At 38.9% G+C, this 18,287-nt stretch overlaps 3 protein-coding genes across 11 annotated transcripts in view; 2 read left to right on the top strand and 1 right to left on the bottom strand.

The window, feature by feature from the left end:
* LOC122076929 (ruBisCO large subunit-binding protein subunit beta, chloroplastic) overlaps positions 1 to 2,198 on the top strand; it is a 6,852-nt gene extending 4,654 nt beyond the window's left edge. For both annotated transcript variants that reach the window (XM_042642587.1, XM_042642588.1), the window contains 4 exons: positions 930 to 1,022; positions 1,120 to 1,212; positions 1,598 to 1,721; positions 1,809 to 2,198. In XM_042642587.1, coding sequence (XP_042498521.1) covers positions 930 to 1,022; positions 1,120 to 1,212; positions 1,598 to 1,721; positions 1,809 to 1,822 — 324 coding nt within the window. In that variant the 3' untranslated portion in view covers positions 1,823 to 2,198. The remainder of the gene's footprint in view (positions 1 to 929; positions 1,023 to 1,119; positions 1,213 to 1,597; positions 1,722 to 1,808) is intronic.
* A 763-nt stretch (positions 2,199 to 2,961) lies between these two features.
* Positions 2,962 to 5,770, bottom strand: LOC122076130 (pentatricopeptide repeat-containing protein At2g01510, mitochondrial-like). The gene has a single exon (XM_042641423.1). The coding sequence runs from the start codon at positions 5,203 to 5,205 to the stop codon at positions 3,118 to 3,120; it is 2,088 nt and encodes a 695-aa protein (XP_042497357.1). The 5' UTR covers positions 5,206 to 5,770; the 3' UTR covers positions 2,962 to 3,117.
* Positions 5,771 to 6,142: 372 nt separating this feature from the next.
* Positions 6,143 to 17,063, top strand: LOC122077507. Of its 8 annotated transcripts, none has more exons than XM_042643464.1 (7): positions 6,162 to 6,631; positions 14,328 to 14,446; positions 14,795 to 14,898; positions 15,426 to 15,481; positions 15,601 to 15,668; positions 15,815 to 15,943; positions 16,794 to 17,063. In XM_042643464.1, exons 3-7 carry the CDS (start codon positions 14,850 to 14,852, stop codon positions 16,876 to 16,878), a joined length of 387 nt encoding a protein of 128 aa, XP_042499398.1. In that variant the 5' UTR covers positions 6,162 to 6,631; positions 14,328 to 14,446; positions 14,795 to 14,849; the 3' UTR covers positions 16,879 to 17,063. The 8 variants fall into 8 exon arrangements, 6 of the variants coding, with proteins under 6 accessions (XP_042499398.1, XP_042499397.1, XP_042499395.1 ...); XM_042643463.1 differs by having other exon boundaries at positions 6,163 to 6,631; positions 14,795 to 14,917; positions 15,827 to 15,943; XM_042643461.1 differs by having other exon boundaries at positions 6,163 to 6,631; positions 14,795 to 14,917.
* The last annotated feature ends 1,224 nt before the right edge of the window (positions 17,064 to 18,287 follow it).

Here is an 18,287-nt window from a genome sequence, read left to right as displayed (position 1 = left end):
AAAAAAAAAAAACTCTCAAAAGGTTGGTGTAAAGTGGTGACATGCATATTTTTTTTTTTTTTCAAGATCCAAGCTTTAAGTTTAGATAGCTAGGGTTAACCATTAACAATGATGGGATATAGAAGATGATGTTTCCCACATAATTAAAGTGGGTTGGATGAAGTGGAGAGGTGCAATGGGATTGTTATGTGATGAACACTTGCCTATTAAGCTGAAGGAAAAATTTTACGGGACAGTGTTGAGACCAACTATGACATATGGGCAAAATGTCGGGTAGTCAAGAAGAGTAACGTAGACAAACTGGGTGTGGCAGAGGTGAGGATGTTAAGGGGAATGTGCGATAAGACAAGGAGAGATAGAGTAAGGAATGATGTATCAGAAGTAATTTGAGGGTCGCACCAATCTAAGACAAGTTCCGTGAGAACTGTTTGAGGTAGTATGGTCATATCCAACGGTGACCCATGGATGCACGAGTAAGGAAGAGTGACCAGATTCAAATAGAAGGAGCTAAAAGAGGAAAGGGCAGACCCAAAATGACTAGGTGAAGTGGTAAGAAAATATATGTAAAATCTAGGGTTCAACCCAAGTATGACTGCGGATAGAGCTGTTTGGAGGATGAAGATCCATGTAGCCTACCCCTTTTTGGGGGATTTTCTTGAGACGTTGCTCTGATTTTTGTGTTTTACCTTTTTTACTTCTTCACCATTCTTTTATTACCTTGTACTGCCTTTTCATTTCTTACTATTTATGCTGCTTTCATATCCATGTAGCTGAGCCCATTTAGTTGGGATAAGGTTATGGTTGTTGTAGTGGTATTCATGGTTTTTCTTGTTCATCGAGAAGCATATGCTAACATGGGTACTATTCATGGTTTTTCTTGTTTCATCAAGAAGCATATGGTAACATTGGTTGCTGTGTACTGTGGGCAGGTTGGGGCTGATATCGTTAAAAGGGCATTGGGCTACCCTCTTAAGTTAATTGCCAAAAATGCAGGTGTCAATGGAAGTGTGGTTATTGAGAAGGTATGTGAACATATCGTCCTTTTATGGGCTTCTTGGGTGTTTGAAGTTTGTTTTTGTGTGCAAGTAGCTGAATGCTGGTATTCTGGTTTTGCTTCAGGTGCTTTCTAGTGACAATCCTAAGTTTGGTTACAATGCTGCAACTGGGAACTATGAGGATTTGATGGCGGCTGGGATAATTGATCCAACCAAGGTAAGTTGCTTCAATATTTTTGAACATTAGCTTGGGAATTCAAATTTTTTACAAGATTATAAATCCAAATACCAGAAAAGATGGCGAGGTAGAAGATTTGTTGGGATCTAGAAGATTTAAGGCTTTCTGCAATACTGGTTGAAGTTGAGGGTCTTGGGAGAATTTCATTCTATAGGAATTTTATAGCTCGTCTAATACACCACTGGGAAGGAGATAAACCTCTTTTATGTTCTCTTTTTGCCTTGGTTAGTGGTTTCAATATTGGTCAAGTTTCAGAATGGGATGCTATGACCTTGATTTCTGCTAGGCTGAGACAGCATCTAGTGGAAGCTGCAAGAGTTGGCTTTAATATTTACGGACTTATGGTTGTGTTTTCTGAAATCAGGTTGTTAGATGTTGCCTGGAGCATGCAGCCTCAGTTGCAAGGACCTTCCTCACATCAGATGTTGTGGTTGTGGACATTAAGGAGCCTGAACCTATGGCTGCTGGAAACCCGATGGACAATTCAGGTTTGTTTCTTTGCTCTGCCCCTCTCACTTCATGATTCTAAAATGCAGTAGATTAACCAACTGCTTGATATCGTGTCTTTTGTTCAGGGTTTGGTTACTGATTCGACGGATGATCTGTGGAGAACAACTGATCTGCAGAGTGACATCTTTTAGAACATCATGAATAAGAAGATGCTTCAAGAGTATGGGGTCAAGGGTGCATCCCAATCTTATTTGTTATTTATCATAGTTGTTTGGTGGACGCGGATGAAACTCATAAATTGCAGAGGGTTGTCTGTTATTCTTTCCCCTTTTTCTCCCCCTCTTTGGGTTCTGTAGATTAGATAGGACAGTGAGATTAAAGCCAAGTGCGGTTTGCTAATGGAAATTCGGCATGTATTGACTGTAGGCAGTTGAAATGCTAATTTGTCATTTTGAATATAATGAGAAGTCCTGTTGATAATAATGAATGACCATCTTCACGGGCTTTGTTTTGTACGTCTTTTTTTGCCTAGGTGGGTATGTGAAAGGGTGGAGTCTTCATGCTTAATAGAAGGATAAAAAAGGGAGGTGAGGTGCTTGTGAACGAAAGTTGTCTGGGAATGGCTCCTGGCCTGGATAATTTCTCTGGCAATCTTATGTACCCTAAGGACTCATTTAGAGAGGAAGTGCGAGTTCTTCCCCCGTTTGCATAACTCAACCCAAAGTAATTAAAAAAAATGGCTTATAACTGTGAGACTATAAGGCTCCGTTTGTTCAGTGGGGTTTATGAGGTGAGAATATCTGACACGTGGGCCCCACATGTTTATGGGGGTGAGTAGCTGTAATGGAAAAGTGGGAAATGGTTCCTGTAGCATCCCACTCGTTTGGTTAGGTAGGACTTACGAGGAGAGAATAAAACAGAAATATCACATTGAATATAAAACTCATATAGACCAGAGGGTTTTCCCAATCGATTGAAGAAGATGAAACATGTACAAGAACTCTAACTGTGCTCAGATTGCATTCAAGTGAGAACTCAAGACAGACCAGCATTTTGGTACTGATTGGGGACAAAGTATTTTGAAGTACTTTACTCATCTATGCATTTGTTCCCATGCCCCATATTATTGTTTGAGAGCATTTACCACTTTCCATGGACAACTTACCCCTAATCTGTGACTGTTAACAAAATTCAACTTATGAACTTTCAAAGCTATCAGAGGGTAGAACACTAGAACTGATCATATGTCTGGGTTTGTAAGCAGTACTTTACCGATGCTTTTGCCTGAATGAATTTCTTTTCTTTATATTGTATGTAAAAGAAAAGCTATCAGAGGGTAAACTGATAGTTTACAGTACATCTTAAAAAAATATAATTGGAGGGGGCATTTCTATTGTCATAGTATGCATGTCACTAAAATGCTCTACCATATGATCACCAGTAATCCCTGCAAGAGCATTGCCCATTATCAAAATGGTGGAATCTGTTTGAATCTCTCAATACAATAGATCTTTGAGTACTTCTAGACACAAGCTTCATGAACAAGTGACAGTCGCCGCAAACACGTATGTTTTTCATAATCCTTATAGGTATTGCTCCTGAAGGTTTGCTGATCAACCCAAATGAAAGAGCAAGTTTCTCACTGTGGTAACAGATAGATTCAAACTTTTCCTCCTCACTCACATCATGAAAAACGAAGTCAGTATCAGAAGCAAAACCAACTTGCTGCAGTTTCTTGATCAGTTCATTCAATTTGTTGTATATTATATCTGTTTGAGGATGAGTTCGATCATCTGATACAAATTTATAGACCTTGTTGTCGATCTCTATCGAGCTGTAGGCTGCAATTTTTCGAATATTCCTATCCTTCATGAGAGATCGCAAAGAGGCCACACCATCCCATCTTCCACAAGCAGCATACATGTTAGACAACATAATATATGGTGATGCATTGAGTGGATCTATTTCAAACAGATGCCTTGCAGCTAACTCCCCATGTTCTATATCTTTATTCAATGCAGACACAAACAAAACAGTTGACCAAATTAGACTATTAGGTTCTTCAGGCATTCCCAGAATCATATCTACAGCTTCTTTCATGTATCCTGAGCGACCAAGGAGATTGATCATGCATGTGTAGTGATCCAAAGTGGGCTTCATTCCATGCAGTTCACTTATTGAATGGAAATACCTCCGCCCACATTCAATCAAGCCAATGTGGCTACAAGCAGAAAGGACTCCTACCAAGGTAATATTATCTGGCTTCAACTTCTCCTGCAACATCCTCTCGTAAAGCGCCAAAGCTTCTTCATCCAATCCATTTTGTGCAAAACCTACGATCATAGAATTCCAAGAAACCACATTCCGAGATGGCATTAATTTGAAAACAATCCAAGCATCTGTAGTGTCTCCACATTTGGAGTACATATCAACAAGGGCACTGGAGATGAGCAGGTCACCTTCAAGTCCTGAAATAATTGCTATCCCATGAAGTACTTTGCCACGATCCAAAGAAGCTAATCTAGAACAGACACTGACCACACTTGAGATTGTAAAACCATCTGGCCTGATATCATCTAATAACATCTCAGTAAATAATTTCAAAGCATCCTCTTCTTTTCCATTCTGTGCATAACCAGCAATCATTATGGTCCAACAAACTTTATCTCTCTTTTCTATACCTCTAAATACCTTATCTGCTTCTTCTGTTGTTCCAATTTGGAGAATAGCTCCAAGAACACTTGAAACTGTAACCAAGTCTGGCTTGACACCTGAGAAGCGCATGTCATGAAACAGCTCGATGCATTTTTTCGGCAGCCCATTTCTTAAATAACTGTGGATCATTGAATTCCACAAGACTATATTCCTAACGACCATTCGGTCAAACAACCACCTAGCCAGGTCAAGCTCACCACATCTGGAATACATATCAATCAAAGAATTCCAAACATATAAATTCTCTCTCAAGTTTCTAGCAGTAATCCATCCATGAATTTGCCTCCCAAGCCTTAAATCCAATAGTTGCGAACAAGCATTCAAAACACTCACATAGGTATGTTCTGTTGGCACAAATCCTTCCCCCTGCATTCTAGTGAAAAAATCAAAAGCCATTTTACAACTACCATGCCCCACAAGTCCTGCAATTATCGTATTGTATGAAACCGTATCACGAGTTGGCATCTGATTAAAGAGTGCCAACAGATCATCAATAGAACCCAACTTTGAGTATGCAGAAAGCATTGCATTCCATGAGAAAACATCTCTGTGACACATTCTTTCGAACAGGTCTTGAGCATCTGAGATGTAGCCAGATTTAGCATAAATCTGGAGAAGACGATTGTGAAAGAAAGAAGTCGTAGGAGTAAAGGAGTGAAGCTTCATGTGAGACTGCAATCTCCTTGCTTGATCAGCATCGGCATTTCGAAAGCATTCGAGCAAGAGACGGGAGTAAGCTTCAGTTCCGGCACAGCCACGACAGTAGAGTAAGTCCACGGCCTCGCGAAGCTTTTGCTTAGCCTTCATCCGTTTCCAAATTCTCTCGTTTTCAGCCGAGGAGAGACTCCTCTAAGTTCAAATCCGGTCCTCAAATAGTCAAATTAGCCATTCCCGGAGTCTGGATCAGCCCGCCAATTTTTATTTTAAATTCTTAACTCACCCATGTTCTTCCTCCCGAGTCCGGCCCCACCCCCTATGCGAAGAAGAAGAAGAAGAAGTCGGAGGAGGGCTTGCAATTAAATAAAAAATACAAAATTGGGAGAGTTGAATTAAAAAGGAAAGGCGGGCAAGCAGGGATTGGGAGCGGAACAGTGGGGGGGGGGGGGTCGCAGGAACAGGGGAGAGGGAGTTTGGGCAGGGGCAGGGTAGCCAGGCGCGGGCAAGGTTGCAAGAAAAAGAGGGGCGGAAGGCAGGGGCAGAGCGCTGGGGTGTGGGAGGGGACGGGACGGGATGGGGGAAGAAGAGGGCTGGTGGGTTGCAGGATTAAGCGGGATTGCGACGACAGGAGAGTGAGGGCGGTTGAAAAAACAGGAGACTTGAGGCGGGAATGCCTTCTGCGAATAAGAGGAAGAAGAAGAAGCACAAGAGAGATGAGAGAAAATGGCGTCGTAACTAACGGAAAAAAATCGTCGGTAATTTCGATCTCGTATAATTCTGTGAAATACCACCTTCAGACGGTGACACATGTATTAATACCAATATAATAGTCCAAATCTGATGTAAATACCTCTTCACTGATTTAATGTTTTATTAATTGTATCAGATCTGAACTATTGTATTGGTATCAATATACGTGTCACCGCCTGAAAGTGATATTGCACATAATTATATGAGATGTGAATTACAGATGATTTCAACCCAGTAACTGACAGGTCAGTTGAACTAAAAGTTAAATAGACAATTACGCTGACCGCCCAAGTTACATATGGCTTCAAACGTTTGAAAAAATTACGGTCTCTCTAGCCTTACTATGACGGTGTTATTATGCTGTTTAAAGGCACTGTTTGTTTCGGCTCGGAAAATTTTCCGTGTAACATTTTAAGTAAAATTAGATTTTCCTTCGTTTGTTTTTTAATTTAGAAAATTTTCATTGAATAAAATTTTACAAGAGTGCTACCATTTTCCGGAAAATCGAATGGAAAATTTACTTTAAAATTTGTCGGTAAAACAATTTTGGAAAATCCATCGAGACTCGGCACTCAAGACTCGAGAAATTGCTTCCTCATCTCCTCCTTCCCTCCTCCCTGCAGATCTCGATTTCCTACTTATGCTTCTCTCCTTCTCATCTCAGACCTTGGTTTCTCAATCTTGATTTGCCTGCAACTCCGTTCTTCTTCTCAGTCTACGACTGCCACTGCAGTGGCAAACAACTCTACAAGTGCCCTCGGACCAGCAGCCATTTGTTTATCAAAACCAACTTCATATGTTCTTGGTGTCTCTGAGGTAATTCCAGGTAAGCTTTGATATTTCAGGCGGAAGTTGTTCATTGATTTGTTAATTCTTCCTATCAGATCGGCGATTGTACCTCTGCAGGTAGGAAAACTGTTATTCTGCAGAGTTTCTGAAAACGGATTTGTGTTTGATATGAACAGTCTCAAAATTTCATTTAAGTTTTAGATACTTTAGACACTAAGCTTGAGATTTATAAATTTTTGTATTAGTATGTCAGGATTCACAGAGAAATTTCATAGCCTAGGGTTTTCCCTAATAATTTGGACAAAGTAGAACAGAGGCGTCCACTTTAGGTGTCGAAGCTTCACCCATTGTTTCTTTAAGCAAGGAGAAATATGAAAAGTACCATATGTCAACAAGTTCTAGTAGACAATATATGCTATCGGCATAGTTTTTAGAGAAGACGGGAATGGAGATAGCGAACCTTTGGATTGCTCTTAGAAGCGAGGGGTAAATCTCTTCTCGTTCCCAAAATTCTTCGCTATCTATGAAGGCATGGATCCCATCTTTTTGATGGGAAGACACCATAGGGTACCTTGTACTTCTATTGTCTAGTTCCTGGCCGGCCAATCCACTGCAATTACTGCAAAAGATGCTACTTCATTGAAGACCAATACTCAATTCCAATCCACTGGACTATTTACTTTCTACCCCTGTGATGCACCCATTAAGAACCACACTCTGGTAACTATATATCGTTCTTCATGGTAGCCATTCCAGGCATGGGCTGTCATTATTTGAAACAAGAATAGTATTAATTATTTATTTCATCATCATTGGAAGGTGGGTTGTTGTTGAGTAGTCTTTTGGTTAATGGATATTAGTGTCTCCATTTATCATGAATTTCTATTTTGATTGTGATACATTTGACATGCTGTTGAAACATTTGTGTTTTGCCTATTGTTCCCAAAATACTCTCAATCTAATGCTATTTATCTGATAGCTTTCTTGTTTGGTATATGTACTCTACCATCCGTCCTTAGTATGGGTTACATTGAACTAGTTAGCATTAGTCCTAGAATTGTCCTAGAGATGTCTGTGGCTCGACATCTTGGACTCAGTCTGTCCCTCTATCATCAACATGGTCACTATCATTAAAACTGATTGGATCTGCCATCGATATATATTTCATCCATTCATTACCTTCTCTTGTATGTGTGTGTGTGTGTGTGTGAGAGAGAGAGAGAGAGAGAGAGAGAGAGAGAGAGAGAGAGAGAGAGAGTTCATTATTTTTTGTGGGATGTCTCTTCTATATTTTTCTATTACTAAATTTTATTTTTGTTACTGTGAGAAAGTTGAGAAATTGAAAATTGAGTTGGCTGCAGTCTGAGCAATGCCCCCTCAACTGCATGGTACAGACTGCAGATGGATGGACATGAGTGCCATTCTACTATCTGTTTTTATGTATACAGTTCCATTGCTTTTAAATAATGTTACATAGCATGGCTAATAAGATTGATCTCACGGATTTTTTTTTGTTTTTTTTGTTTTTTTTTGTTTTTTTGTTTTTTGTTTTTTTTTTGCGGTGTGGAGATAAGATATCTCATTGTAGTTGGTGCAACTTTCAGAGTTTCCCTATTTATTTAGCTATTAGACAGCACTTTCATATTTGATTTTCATTTAAATATGGTTGAAAAGAGTTTTTGCATTTTTCTTTATGCTCCTTGTCAATCACTAAGCTTCTTGATCCTCGTAGAATGTTTTTATACATCTTTCTCACCATCATGGTTCCCAGGTATGATAAAAATCTCATCAATTATCTTCATTTTCTTCTCCTTACTGTTTTTCTGCTTAGTTTCAGAATTTTTTAAATTTTGAGAAAATTTTTTTTTCTTGCTCCTAGTTTCTTGATGTGTGTGGTAGATGAAAAAGGAAAATTGTTCTGCTTACATGCATAGCATGAGGGTAATGGGAAACATTGACAAAAGAAATATTTTAAGTATATTTATGAGCATAGACGAGTAAAGCAATCTAGTGAATGTTCTATTTATTTTTTTTTTCTGTACTTATTACAGCTTCAGTATTGCCCATTAGATAGAAAGTCTCTATGTTTCTGTTCTATTTTGTTCTGAATTTGTCTCCTACATTGGCATAGTCTGATGTTTTACTGAACAATGGTGAAGATGCTTGTTTTTTGAGAATTGCTTTGTTCCTAAACATAATGTTCTTGGGGAAGAAGGAAAAATGTATTAGCATTGCAGAGATCTCTAGATACTAATTTATAAAGTGGATCCAGAAAGAATGCTTAATAGAAACAATTAAAAGTTTACCATTTTGCGTTGGATTGCATGAATTTTGGAAAAGTGGTAGATGGGAGCCTAAAGTAGGGGTATATCATCATTCTAGGTGAGTTTCCAAATTCATTTGTACATATTTCGTTTTTTGCTTCTATAGAAAAATTTGTTCCTTTTCTTCCTGTTGATTGATACAATTTCCTTATTGCTATCTGTTTGTCTATAATAGGTTAACTGGAGCTGGCATTTTAAGTAAATAAGTGGATTGAGCTGATACCAATTCATTGATGTAAAACCTTGTGCTGAATAGCATCTCTATTTTCAAATTTTTCATAGTCTAGATTTTTAATGCTTATCTTGCTTTTTGCCAACTCCATTTAAGCTCACATGTGAGCTTTCCAGCCCCATCCATTTTGCTATGTAGTTGAACTGACTTAGGAGACATTGTTATTGTAATTGTACTCCCCTCACCTGGATGTTTCAGGTATTACACTTAGACCCCTACAAAATTTGTAATTACAAACGTACCCTGAGGTATGGATAAGGGATACTTAAATGACTTTTTTACACTTAAAATAACTTTTTTACCCCCTCTTGATCTCCTCTTCTTCTTCTTCTTCTTCTTCTTCTTGAGCTGTCAGGAAGTGGTACCCAGGGGCGGGGGATATGGATAAGGGATATGCAGTGTTATACTGTCGCTGGATCCGGTCCGACTTGTAGTTTCCCACCAGAGAGCAAGGAACACGCTCTGTGCCTTTTCTCCTTAACTATTATCAAATTTTAAATGCCTTTTCTTCTCATTTCCCGTTTTCATTTGGGAGGAGCTTGTAGTTATGGAAATCTTTACAGTCAAGGTTGCGGGACAAACACGGCAGCATTAAGTACTGCTCTGTTCAACAATGGCTTAAGCTGTGGAGCTTGTTACGAGATCAAGTGTGGTGGATGTGGCAGCAAATGGTGCTTGCCAGGATCCATCACAGTCATTGCAACCAACTTTTGTCCACCGAACAATGCTCTCCCAAATAATAATGGAGGATGGTGTAACCCTCCTCTCAAGCATTTTGATCTCTTTTTTCTAGGGATTGGAACGTATATTATTGATTTCAATATACTTCATACGGGAAAATTCACAAACACCAAATACGCATACGCGCCCATTATCTAAAATTCTCAACAAATTTGACCACCAAATCAAGACGAAATTATCCTCATTCTACTGTCAAATCCATTAGCTTGGTGCAGAATGATGAACATTTCAACATCTAAAAGAAGATGAAAAGTTTGTGTAAAATTAATGACAAACAGAAGTAACTTGGACACCCAAAACAGGAGTAGAAATAAGAGCTTTATAATGAATTTGCAAGGCAGAGATGATAACCCCTAGCTTTGGAGCTCCGATATGACATCGTTCCTCATCCTCAACCATAGTTTCTGAGATCCTTGCTCGAACTTCTCAGCCTATTTTCCAACGTATAGCTCTGTACAAAGCAGGGATAGTCCAAGTTCAATATAGAAGGTAATGAACGATAACCCCTAGCTTTCTCTTCCCTGTCATTCTGAATTTCTGATCAATTAGTATATCATTCTATCATATTATTATTATTATTATATGAAAACATATATTCATGTTTCGTGGTTAATTTTTCACTTGACTACTTTACTCTTCTAGCTTATTTAAATACCTTATCTTCTACCTTCATTTTTTTTTGATATTGTTGGTATCCTTTATATTTTTTAACATTTGAATATTCTTTACAAATTAAGCTTCTTTAATCTTCACTTGCGTCCCTTTCCTATTTTAATATTTAAATATTCTCTAAAAATTAAGTTTCTTTAAGCCTCACATGTCGGTTTCCTTATCTCTCCTTCTCTTTTTTCTTCACTTTCCTTATTTTTCGAAGTGATTCTTTCCTCTTTCTCACGTTTTTTTTTTTTTAAATGTCTTTATGAATATTATGTAAAAATTAAGTTTCTTTATTCTCTCACATGCCCTTTTTTATCTCTCTCTCTCTGTCTCTCTCTCTCTCTCTCTCTCCCTCTCCCACTTTCCTTATATATATTTTTTTAAATACCTCTTTCCTTTCTCTCACGTTTTTTTTTTATCTTTCTTAAATATCTTTCATGATATAATTTCTTTATTCTCATTTTCTTTTCCCAATCTATATCTACCAAAAAAGTAATATCTATATATTCATCAAATTGGTTATTGATGGAAAAAATCCCACTTTAATTGGTTGAATTCTCCATAAATTTTATTAATATTTTGTTCACAAAATATTTAGTAATGCTAATGGTGATGGATGAATTCATATGTATGAATTTTTGCAGCGCATTCGCATTAAGAGATAAGGAATGATGAATGATTTAGGGAGGGTTATTGTAATACCCTACTTCTTAAACCCGGTCTGATTACATGGTTGACCCGGTTTAACTACGCAGGACCCCAACCGGAGAGAGTTAGAGCGGGCTCCTTATGGACTATGATGGCAAGGGTGACCTTAAACACCGGCTGGCCCGACAAGTCCGAGCCAGTGCCAGAAGAGACGAGAGTACCCAATCCGTGTACATGCACCTATCATAAGGCTATGTACGGATAAAGCAAGTATGTAGTTGTATATTAGGGTGCATACGTATGTTACACCGTATGCCAAGGGTGGGGTTCGCGCCGAGGCCGAACTCTGTCAAAATCCCAAGTTTTGGCCCTTAGGTGGGTGGACAGGTGGGCGCACCCACCCACCTGAGTGACCCATCCATGTGAATTAGTAGTTATTTAAGAAGTATATATATAGCATTTATGATTTTCTTTTCTTTTCATTTATGACACTCGTATGTTGGTGAGGATAGTAAAGAGGAGAGAGAAAAGAAAGGAAAGAAGAAGGGAAGAGAAGGAAGAGGAAGAAGAGAAGGATTTCAGCGGCGCCGAAGCTTGATCTTCCCATTCCAGCGCCGGAAGAGTGATCTTCAACACTAGATCTACATTTAGAGGTAAGCAAAGTTGGGTTCCTTAAACATTCACCATACCCAAATAAAACCCTTGATTCGAGTAGGGTTTCTTGAGATCTTGTAAATCCCTTTTGAAATGATGAATCTAAGGTTTAATAGATGATTTATGTGTTGATCTTGAAGGATTTGAAGAGGTATTGACAAGGTTGGAGAAGCATTGTGGATTTGAAGTGATTTTGAGGGTTTGAAGGTGTTCTTAAGCAAAGAAGGTAAGATGGCTTCCCATCACTTGAATCTAACCTAGATCTAGGTTAGAACCATCCTATGAGACATTGAAAGTGTGAAGAATGGATTGGAAAAAGCCCCATTTCAATCCCCAAAGAATGGAGGAAGTTGGGAAGAAACAACAGTTTTCCCGCCAAGACCGGTGGGCAAGACCGGTGGGCCATCTGGCCCGCCTGTGGGCACCCGCCTGAGAGGGCAGGGCCTTCGGGCCCAACCGGCGGGCCAGCCTACCCGTCGGTCCAGACCGATGGGCCAACCGGTGGGCCAACCGGTGGGCCAGACAGGTGGGCTGTCTGACCTACCTGAGAGGCCTCGAATGTGATTTTTACGTCCGATTGGACCCAAATCGGACGTGCGACCTTCTTTTAACGTTCTAAACATGATTTTGTCATCGGATCTCGTTAATTTTGATCCTAAAATGGTGAAATACTAACCCCGCTCACTTATGTTAGGTTCACCAAATCCTACGCTTCTCGCTCCGGATCTCACCCTTACCGAACGGGAATCCTTGTACACTACAGGTAAGTGGGGAGAGGACGTTTGGCCTTATTTTAAGGCATTGTTTGGCATTCATTTAATTGTATCTAGTCTAGTCATGCCATCATGAAAATGCTATGTAGATTAGTCATCCTCACATTGTTATGCATGTGTGCTATGTTTACTTTCTAAATGCCAAGTGATGAGATGCTTATGTGATGAATGTTGACATCATTGTGCATGATGCATTAATAGACTAGATGTCGTAGTCGGCTTGGAAACGAGTGCATTAGTGGCCCGTGGTATGGGACGCGGTGGCACTATGCAATCGTACTATTGTTATATAGGAGCATGCGGTTTAGGATTTTCACCATCCCGTACTACGACCCTTCCCAACAGGGGTTAAGGTGTTGGGTTACCATTCGGGGGGAAGCAGTGGTCGCGGTTGTCGGGTCATTGTGGCGGTTAGACATAACGCCCGGCGGGTCATTAGGACAGTCAGCAACCCTGGTGGTATATTCAAGAGGGCCAATCGTACTGCTTTTAAATTGCTAGAGTCAGCACCTTTAATTTCAGTCATTTACTTTTCTGTTGAGAGCCGGTGGTCGACATGTTTTTATTTTTTCGAGTACTCCCGGTGGGCCTTCTCCGACAGCCCTATGGGCGTATAGCGGGATGGAGTTCGCGGCTCGTACCCGGAGTATACGCACACTGTGGCTGTAGTAGCACTAAACCAAGGACTTAGTAATGTTGCTTAGGTGGATGTGATTTAAAATGTATTGCATAGCATGTAGTGCATATGATTGTGTTTTGCTGTGTGGACTGCTGTGTAGTCTATCTTACCACTTACTGAGCTAGTGAGCTCATCCCACGTGTGCACCTATTTTTAGATGATTTTGCAGGTCATCCATCTGAAGAGCACGGGTCGGGTCCCACAGTTGAGTTCCCTGAAGAGGACTGGTGGGCCCCTGAGGAGTTAGAGCACGGCACTGATTGCCCGTGCGAGAGTTGTGCTGTAGGACCGCAGTTCTGATGCCGAGTTGAGCTCCAATTTTTGAGGCCGAGCTGAGCTCTACCATATGATGCCGAGCTGGGCTCAAACCTTGACGCCGAGCTGAGCTCTAGCCTTGTATACCGAGTCGAGCTGTATACTCTGATTTTTGATGGTTTCCTTTATGTACTTGATATGTGAATTATACTTTTATTGTGTAAATATCATGCCTTCGGGCCCACATGTATATAACTATTGTATCACAATTCGGGTATCAAGTATTATGGGAATATTCACAGGTAAACCTAGTCTTCCGCTGATCTGATAAGCTTTTATTAGTTGTGTGTATGCTGTGGTGGAATACAGTATCAGATGATCCTGGCAGGTTTGGGTTAATCGGTGTTAACCCGGTCACTGGCCCGGTTCAGTGCGAACGGGGTGTGACAGTTATGATCCCATTAAGATTATTGAGTATAAGGATGTTCACCTGAATGATATATATGCTATTTTCAATGATCCTAAGGTTGGTAAGGCTTTCAACTTTCCTCATTACTGCTCATATAATTGGAAGTGTAACTTGAAAATCTTCGAGGAGTTTTCATCATCCTTTTGCTCATTGTTGTTGTACTATTCATATTCCACTCATATATGATTGTAGGAAGCAGTGGTACTTGGACTTCCTATACATCCATTCTTGTAATATGATGCTCTATTTACATTGGGACCCTTTTGTTTCGTAACATAATTGATGCCTTGGACTTCTATAGGGGCAGCAGGTTAATGAGAAATCTGGGAAGGAAGACATGGGTCCTCTGATTCTAAATGCTTTTGAACTAATCATTCTCTCGCAAGGGCTGAACCTTTCAACATTATTTGATCATGGACAGGTGGGATTTTTCACTTATTCAGTAGCCGATCGTTTATGTAATTTATTCGCATTTTCAATGTGGATTTTTGACTTATTCAAGTAAAAAAGACTTGAACTTTTATTTTTATTTTTATTTGACAATTATTATTTCAGTCCATATATTTTCATGGCTTGTGACTTCAATGATGGCTAAGCAACTAAAATATTTTTTTCATAACGTGAAGAGAAACTTACAATGAATGAATGTTTCCCATCATCGTCTCTGATCCATGACATCCATTCCACGTCTTTTTTTTTTTTTATAATTATGTTCCTTAATTGAATTAAAAGACCCAATGAATTTATTCTATACTGCATAGGACTGTCGGCGTATCAAACACGCTTTATATCACAAAAATGGGCAAAAGTTGTTCTGTGAAGTATGGAAGTCGTTGTACCATCAATGGCGTTCAAAACTCATATCCGTAATTGTAAAGTTGACCTCTCATGGTATCTTTATTTCTAGAATTTATGGTGTGCTTTGCTTCCTTTATTACAGTTATGCATCAATCTACTATAGCTGTCAATCTCGCGATTGGAGTATTGTTCGGGTGTGAGTAATAATGATGTTGAGAAACATTGCTGTTTTTGTTCCATTTCTTCTATTTTATCTTCAAGGCATGAACTTCCCAAGGGTTTTGTGTTTTTCTCACAGTCCGAAATTTAATTTTGACCGAAATTATTTCCACCATCAATCCCTCCTATTTGTTCTACACAAATTCTTTTCAAGATACTTCCTTTTGGGATTTTTGGGGATTAAGTAAATGGACTGGTAATTTCATTGTTTAATCCAAAAATTAGAATGCAAACTAAGTTCAGCTATCACCTACCCCATTGCCATCTTGGATCTGATGGGCGTTCTTTAATAGTGGTTTGATTGGAGGGTGATTTATAATTTTTCTAATCAAGTATTACTTCAGGGTTTATTTCAACTGATATAGATCATGTTTCTTCTTAGATGAGGATAGAAGGTCTTCAACGAATAAGGCTTCACATTTCTCTGTTATTTTGGAAGTAAGCTCTCTTCCAATATCCATTTTGTCTATATACTAGATCTTATTTGTTGTGCCTGTTGAATGGATATATTTGATTAACAGTTTATTTATGTCCTACTAAACCCAATTGTGATGCAGGTTTTTGAAGCAGCTCCCTCTTTTTTCATGGTGGACATTTATAAGGCGATTCAGTTGAATTCCTCAAGGTCAGATGCTTCTTTATATCCATAGACTTGTAGTGACCAGTAAATTTGCAGTTATGTATTTCATGGCTAGCCACCACGGAGGTGTGCTTGGTGGCCAGTGCCAACAGGAGTTGTAAAGCCATTTACACATCTGATGGTGCCACCAGTGTGTTACTCAGATATGGGATGACTAGGGCTTCGGTTATGAGGTTCGGCTCTGTAAAAAGGGCTGCAGAGTTGAAGTTTTATATGGAAAATCTTGTCAATTTCGAGACTTTCGAGGCCATTTCCAACAAGTAGGCTCATTTTTTTAGCAGTCTTTCGATTTCAATTGTTCTTTTTTGTTTACACTTCTATAAATTTTAGATGTCATTTTATATTAATATGTTATGCTTTTATATTATTTCGAATTCTCTACTTAATTTGATACAACTTGCTTAAATTTAATTGACTATGCAAATATGAGTGTAACATTTTGGGAACTTCATTAACTAATACGGCAAGAGGAGGAAAGCTCTTCTTCAAACCCTCTCCCCAAGGAAAATAGAAATATGCTTGTTCATACTACCATTCATTTTGGTCTGCCTTAGAGGCATACATTCATTGTCTTATCATTAGATATATGTCCATTGGAATCAAAGTTAATTGAATCCTAAAATTTTTTATAGTAGTAGTTCTTCAAAGCCTTTTTGTAAATGTTTTTATAACTAGGACTCCTCTCAATATCTATAAGAGGATAAAAATGAGAGAAAATAAAACGAATCTGAAAGGCTGGACATAAGCACGCGTTTGATTGGTAATTCACATTTTTTCTTATCTTAATTTTTTCATTATGCTTATTTTAAATTTAGTTTGGGGAATGTGTTTGATTTTTAATTTTTCCCTTTTTTGTTGTTTGTTTGATTTTATTTAATTATGTGGGGTTCAAATATTTTGGTATTTTTTATATTGATAGATCTTTGTTTCTCTTTCATTTTTTTCTCCCTCCAATGAATCTACCATATAAAATTTACTTCAAATAATTCTCCTTCCAAATATGTACGTTCTCTTCTAATGGTTTTCAGCCTGGTCAAGGTTTGGCTTATCATGAAAAAAAATCCTGATCGATTTTTTTTTCTTTTGGTTTAATCTTATGTTGGAACCTAGGTATGTGATTTTGGCTTGGAATTGTTGCAGAAAGGGTCTTCTTGGGATTGACAGTTCCAATTGTGGTCATGGAATCTGGGCGTAATTCTTATGTAACCACGGGTTTAAATATTGACTAGCGTTGGATTCTTATTGTGAATTAAGAGAATTGTTATAAAATACATTAGAACCATAGGGTTAAACAGTTGAGCTCTCATATTATACCAATACTCACCCATAACGATTCTATCTTTATTTGTTATAGTATTGAATTGTTTTATCTATGTTCAACCATGTCCACATTAGAGAAGCGTGGCAGTGTTTACCTGCTCACGTTAATCGGCAACGATGAGCACATGCTTAATCCAACCTTCATGGATCCGATCCTTGCTGCCCTCAGCCAAGTCCGATTAGAATCGGTAGGAGCTCCTGCTTCTCCTCTGGTCATGTCGGCCGAAGGTCAATTCTTCAGCAACGGCTTGGACCTTCCATGGGCCAAAGCAGCCGGAGCCGTCGGCTTCAACGTTCGTATGTGCCTCACCGGTTCCAAATTCAAGGCACTCACTATCGAAATCTTATCTCTACCCTTGCCAACCATTGCAACCATCTTAGGCCACGCATTTGCCGGCGGCTTCCCATAGTGCAAAAACCCTAACTCCCATGGTTTCTCAAGGAAGAAGACAATAATACGGGTTGAGGGAAAATTCATCACCTCCATTGGACTAAGGGTTTTTTGGGGATTATAACAAATTTGTAACACACTTAACGGTTTCTCACTCACGGTCGGGGTACGGTTGATATAATCTACAACTTAGAAGGGAAGAATCTATAATTATAAACTTTGCAGGGGAGGGTTGTGTAATACCTGAAACATCTAGGGGAGGGGAGTGTAATTTCCTCTTATTATTAACAATAGGTATCGAGGCTTTCAACCTGACTAGTCTCACGGGCCCATACTAACCCCACAACAACATAGATCGAGTCATATTAGGGTTGAATGAGAACTATTCAACTTTCACTGAAAGCAGTGAGGAGCATTAAACACCCTGCGTGAGTTGCCCCAAAGAGGTAAGAACTCAGAATCACATGCTTCCTTAGGCGAATGTCCCTTGACATTACAATGTAATTGAATATTCAATACTTTCATGTTATCTTTTGTAGCATGCTTATCATTTTAACAATTCAATAGAAGTAGCCTTACAAGGAACGTGAAAAAGAAATAATGGGCCCTAGTCAATGTGGATTAACAAATCATGTTGTATCAAATACCAAAGCTCCATTATCTAATGGGCCATTCAAATTGGTCACACCATTTCTCTCAGAAACCCCTCTTTGCCATTTGATCATGTGTGTTTCATATTATTATTATAAGCCTCAACAATAAAATGAGGATTATAATCTTCAATAAAAGTTCACAAGGAAACACATATTTTGTAGTGATTAATAAATACATTTTTTCCCCTCTATCTATGGATTAACATATTTGAAACACATGATAAATGCTATCAACTTGAC

This window comes from Macadamia integrifolia, chromosome 4 (assembly GCF_013358625.1).
Source record: "Macadamia integrifolia cultivar HAES 741 chromosome 4, SCU_Mint_v3, whole genome shotgun sequence".
Classification (NCBI taxonomy): domain Eukaryota; kingdom Viridiplantae; phylum Streptophyta; class Magnoliopsida; order Proteales; family Proteaceae; genus Macadamia; species Macadamia integrifolia.
This window is presented reverse-complemented; position numbering and strand designations above follow the sequence as displayed.

Coding starts and splice junctions, on each gene's coding strand:
- LOC122076130 (XM_042641423.1), bottom strand. CDS start 5,205: ATGAAGGCTAAGCAAAAGCTTCGCGAGGCCGTGGACTTACTCTACTGT.
- LOC122077507 (XM_042643461.1), top strand. Junction 15,669..15,814: donor ATTCAGTTGAATTCCTCAAG/GTCAGATGCTTC, acceptor TGGTGCCACCAG/TGTGTTACTCAGATATGGGA. Junction 15,944..16,793: donor TTCGAGGCCATTTCCAACAA/GTAGGCTCATTT, acceptor GTTGGAACCTAG/GTATGTGATTTTGGCTTGGA.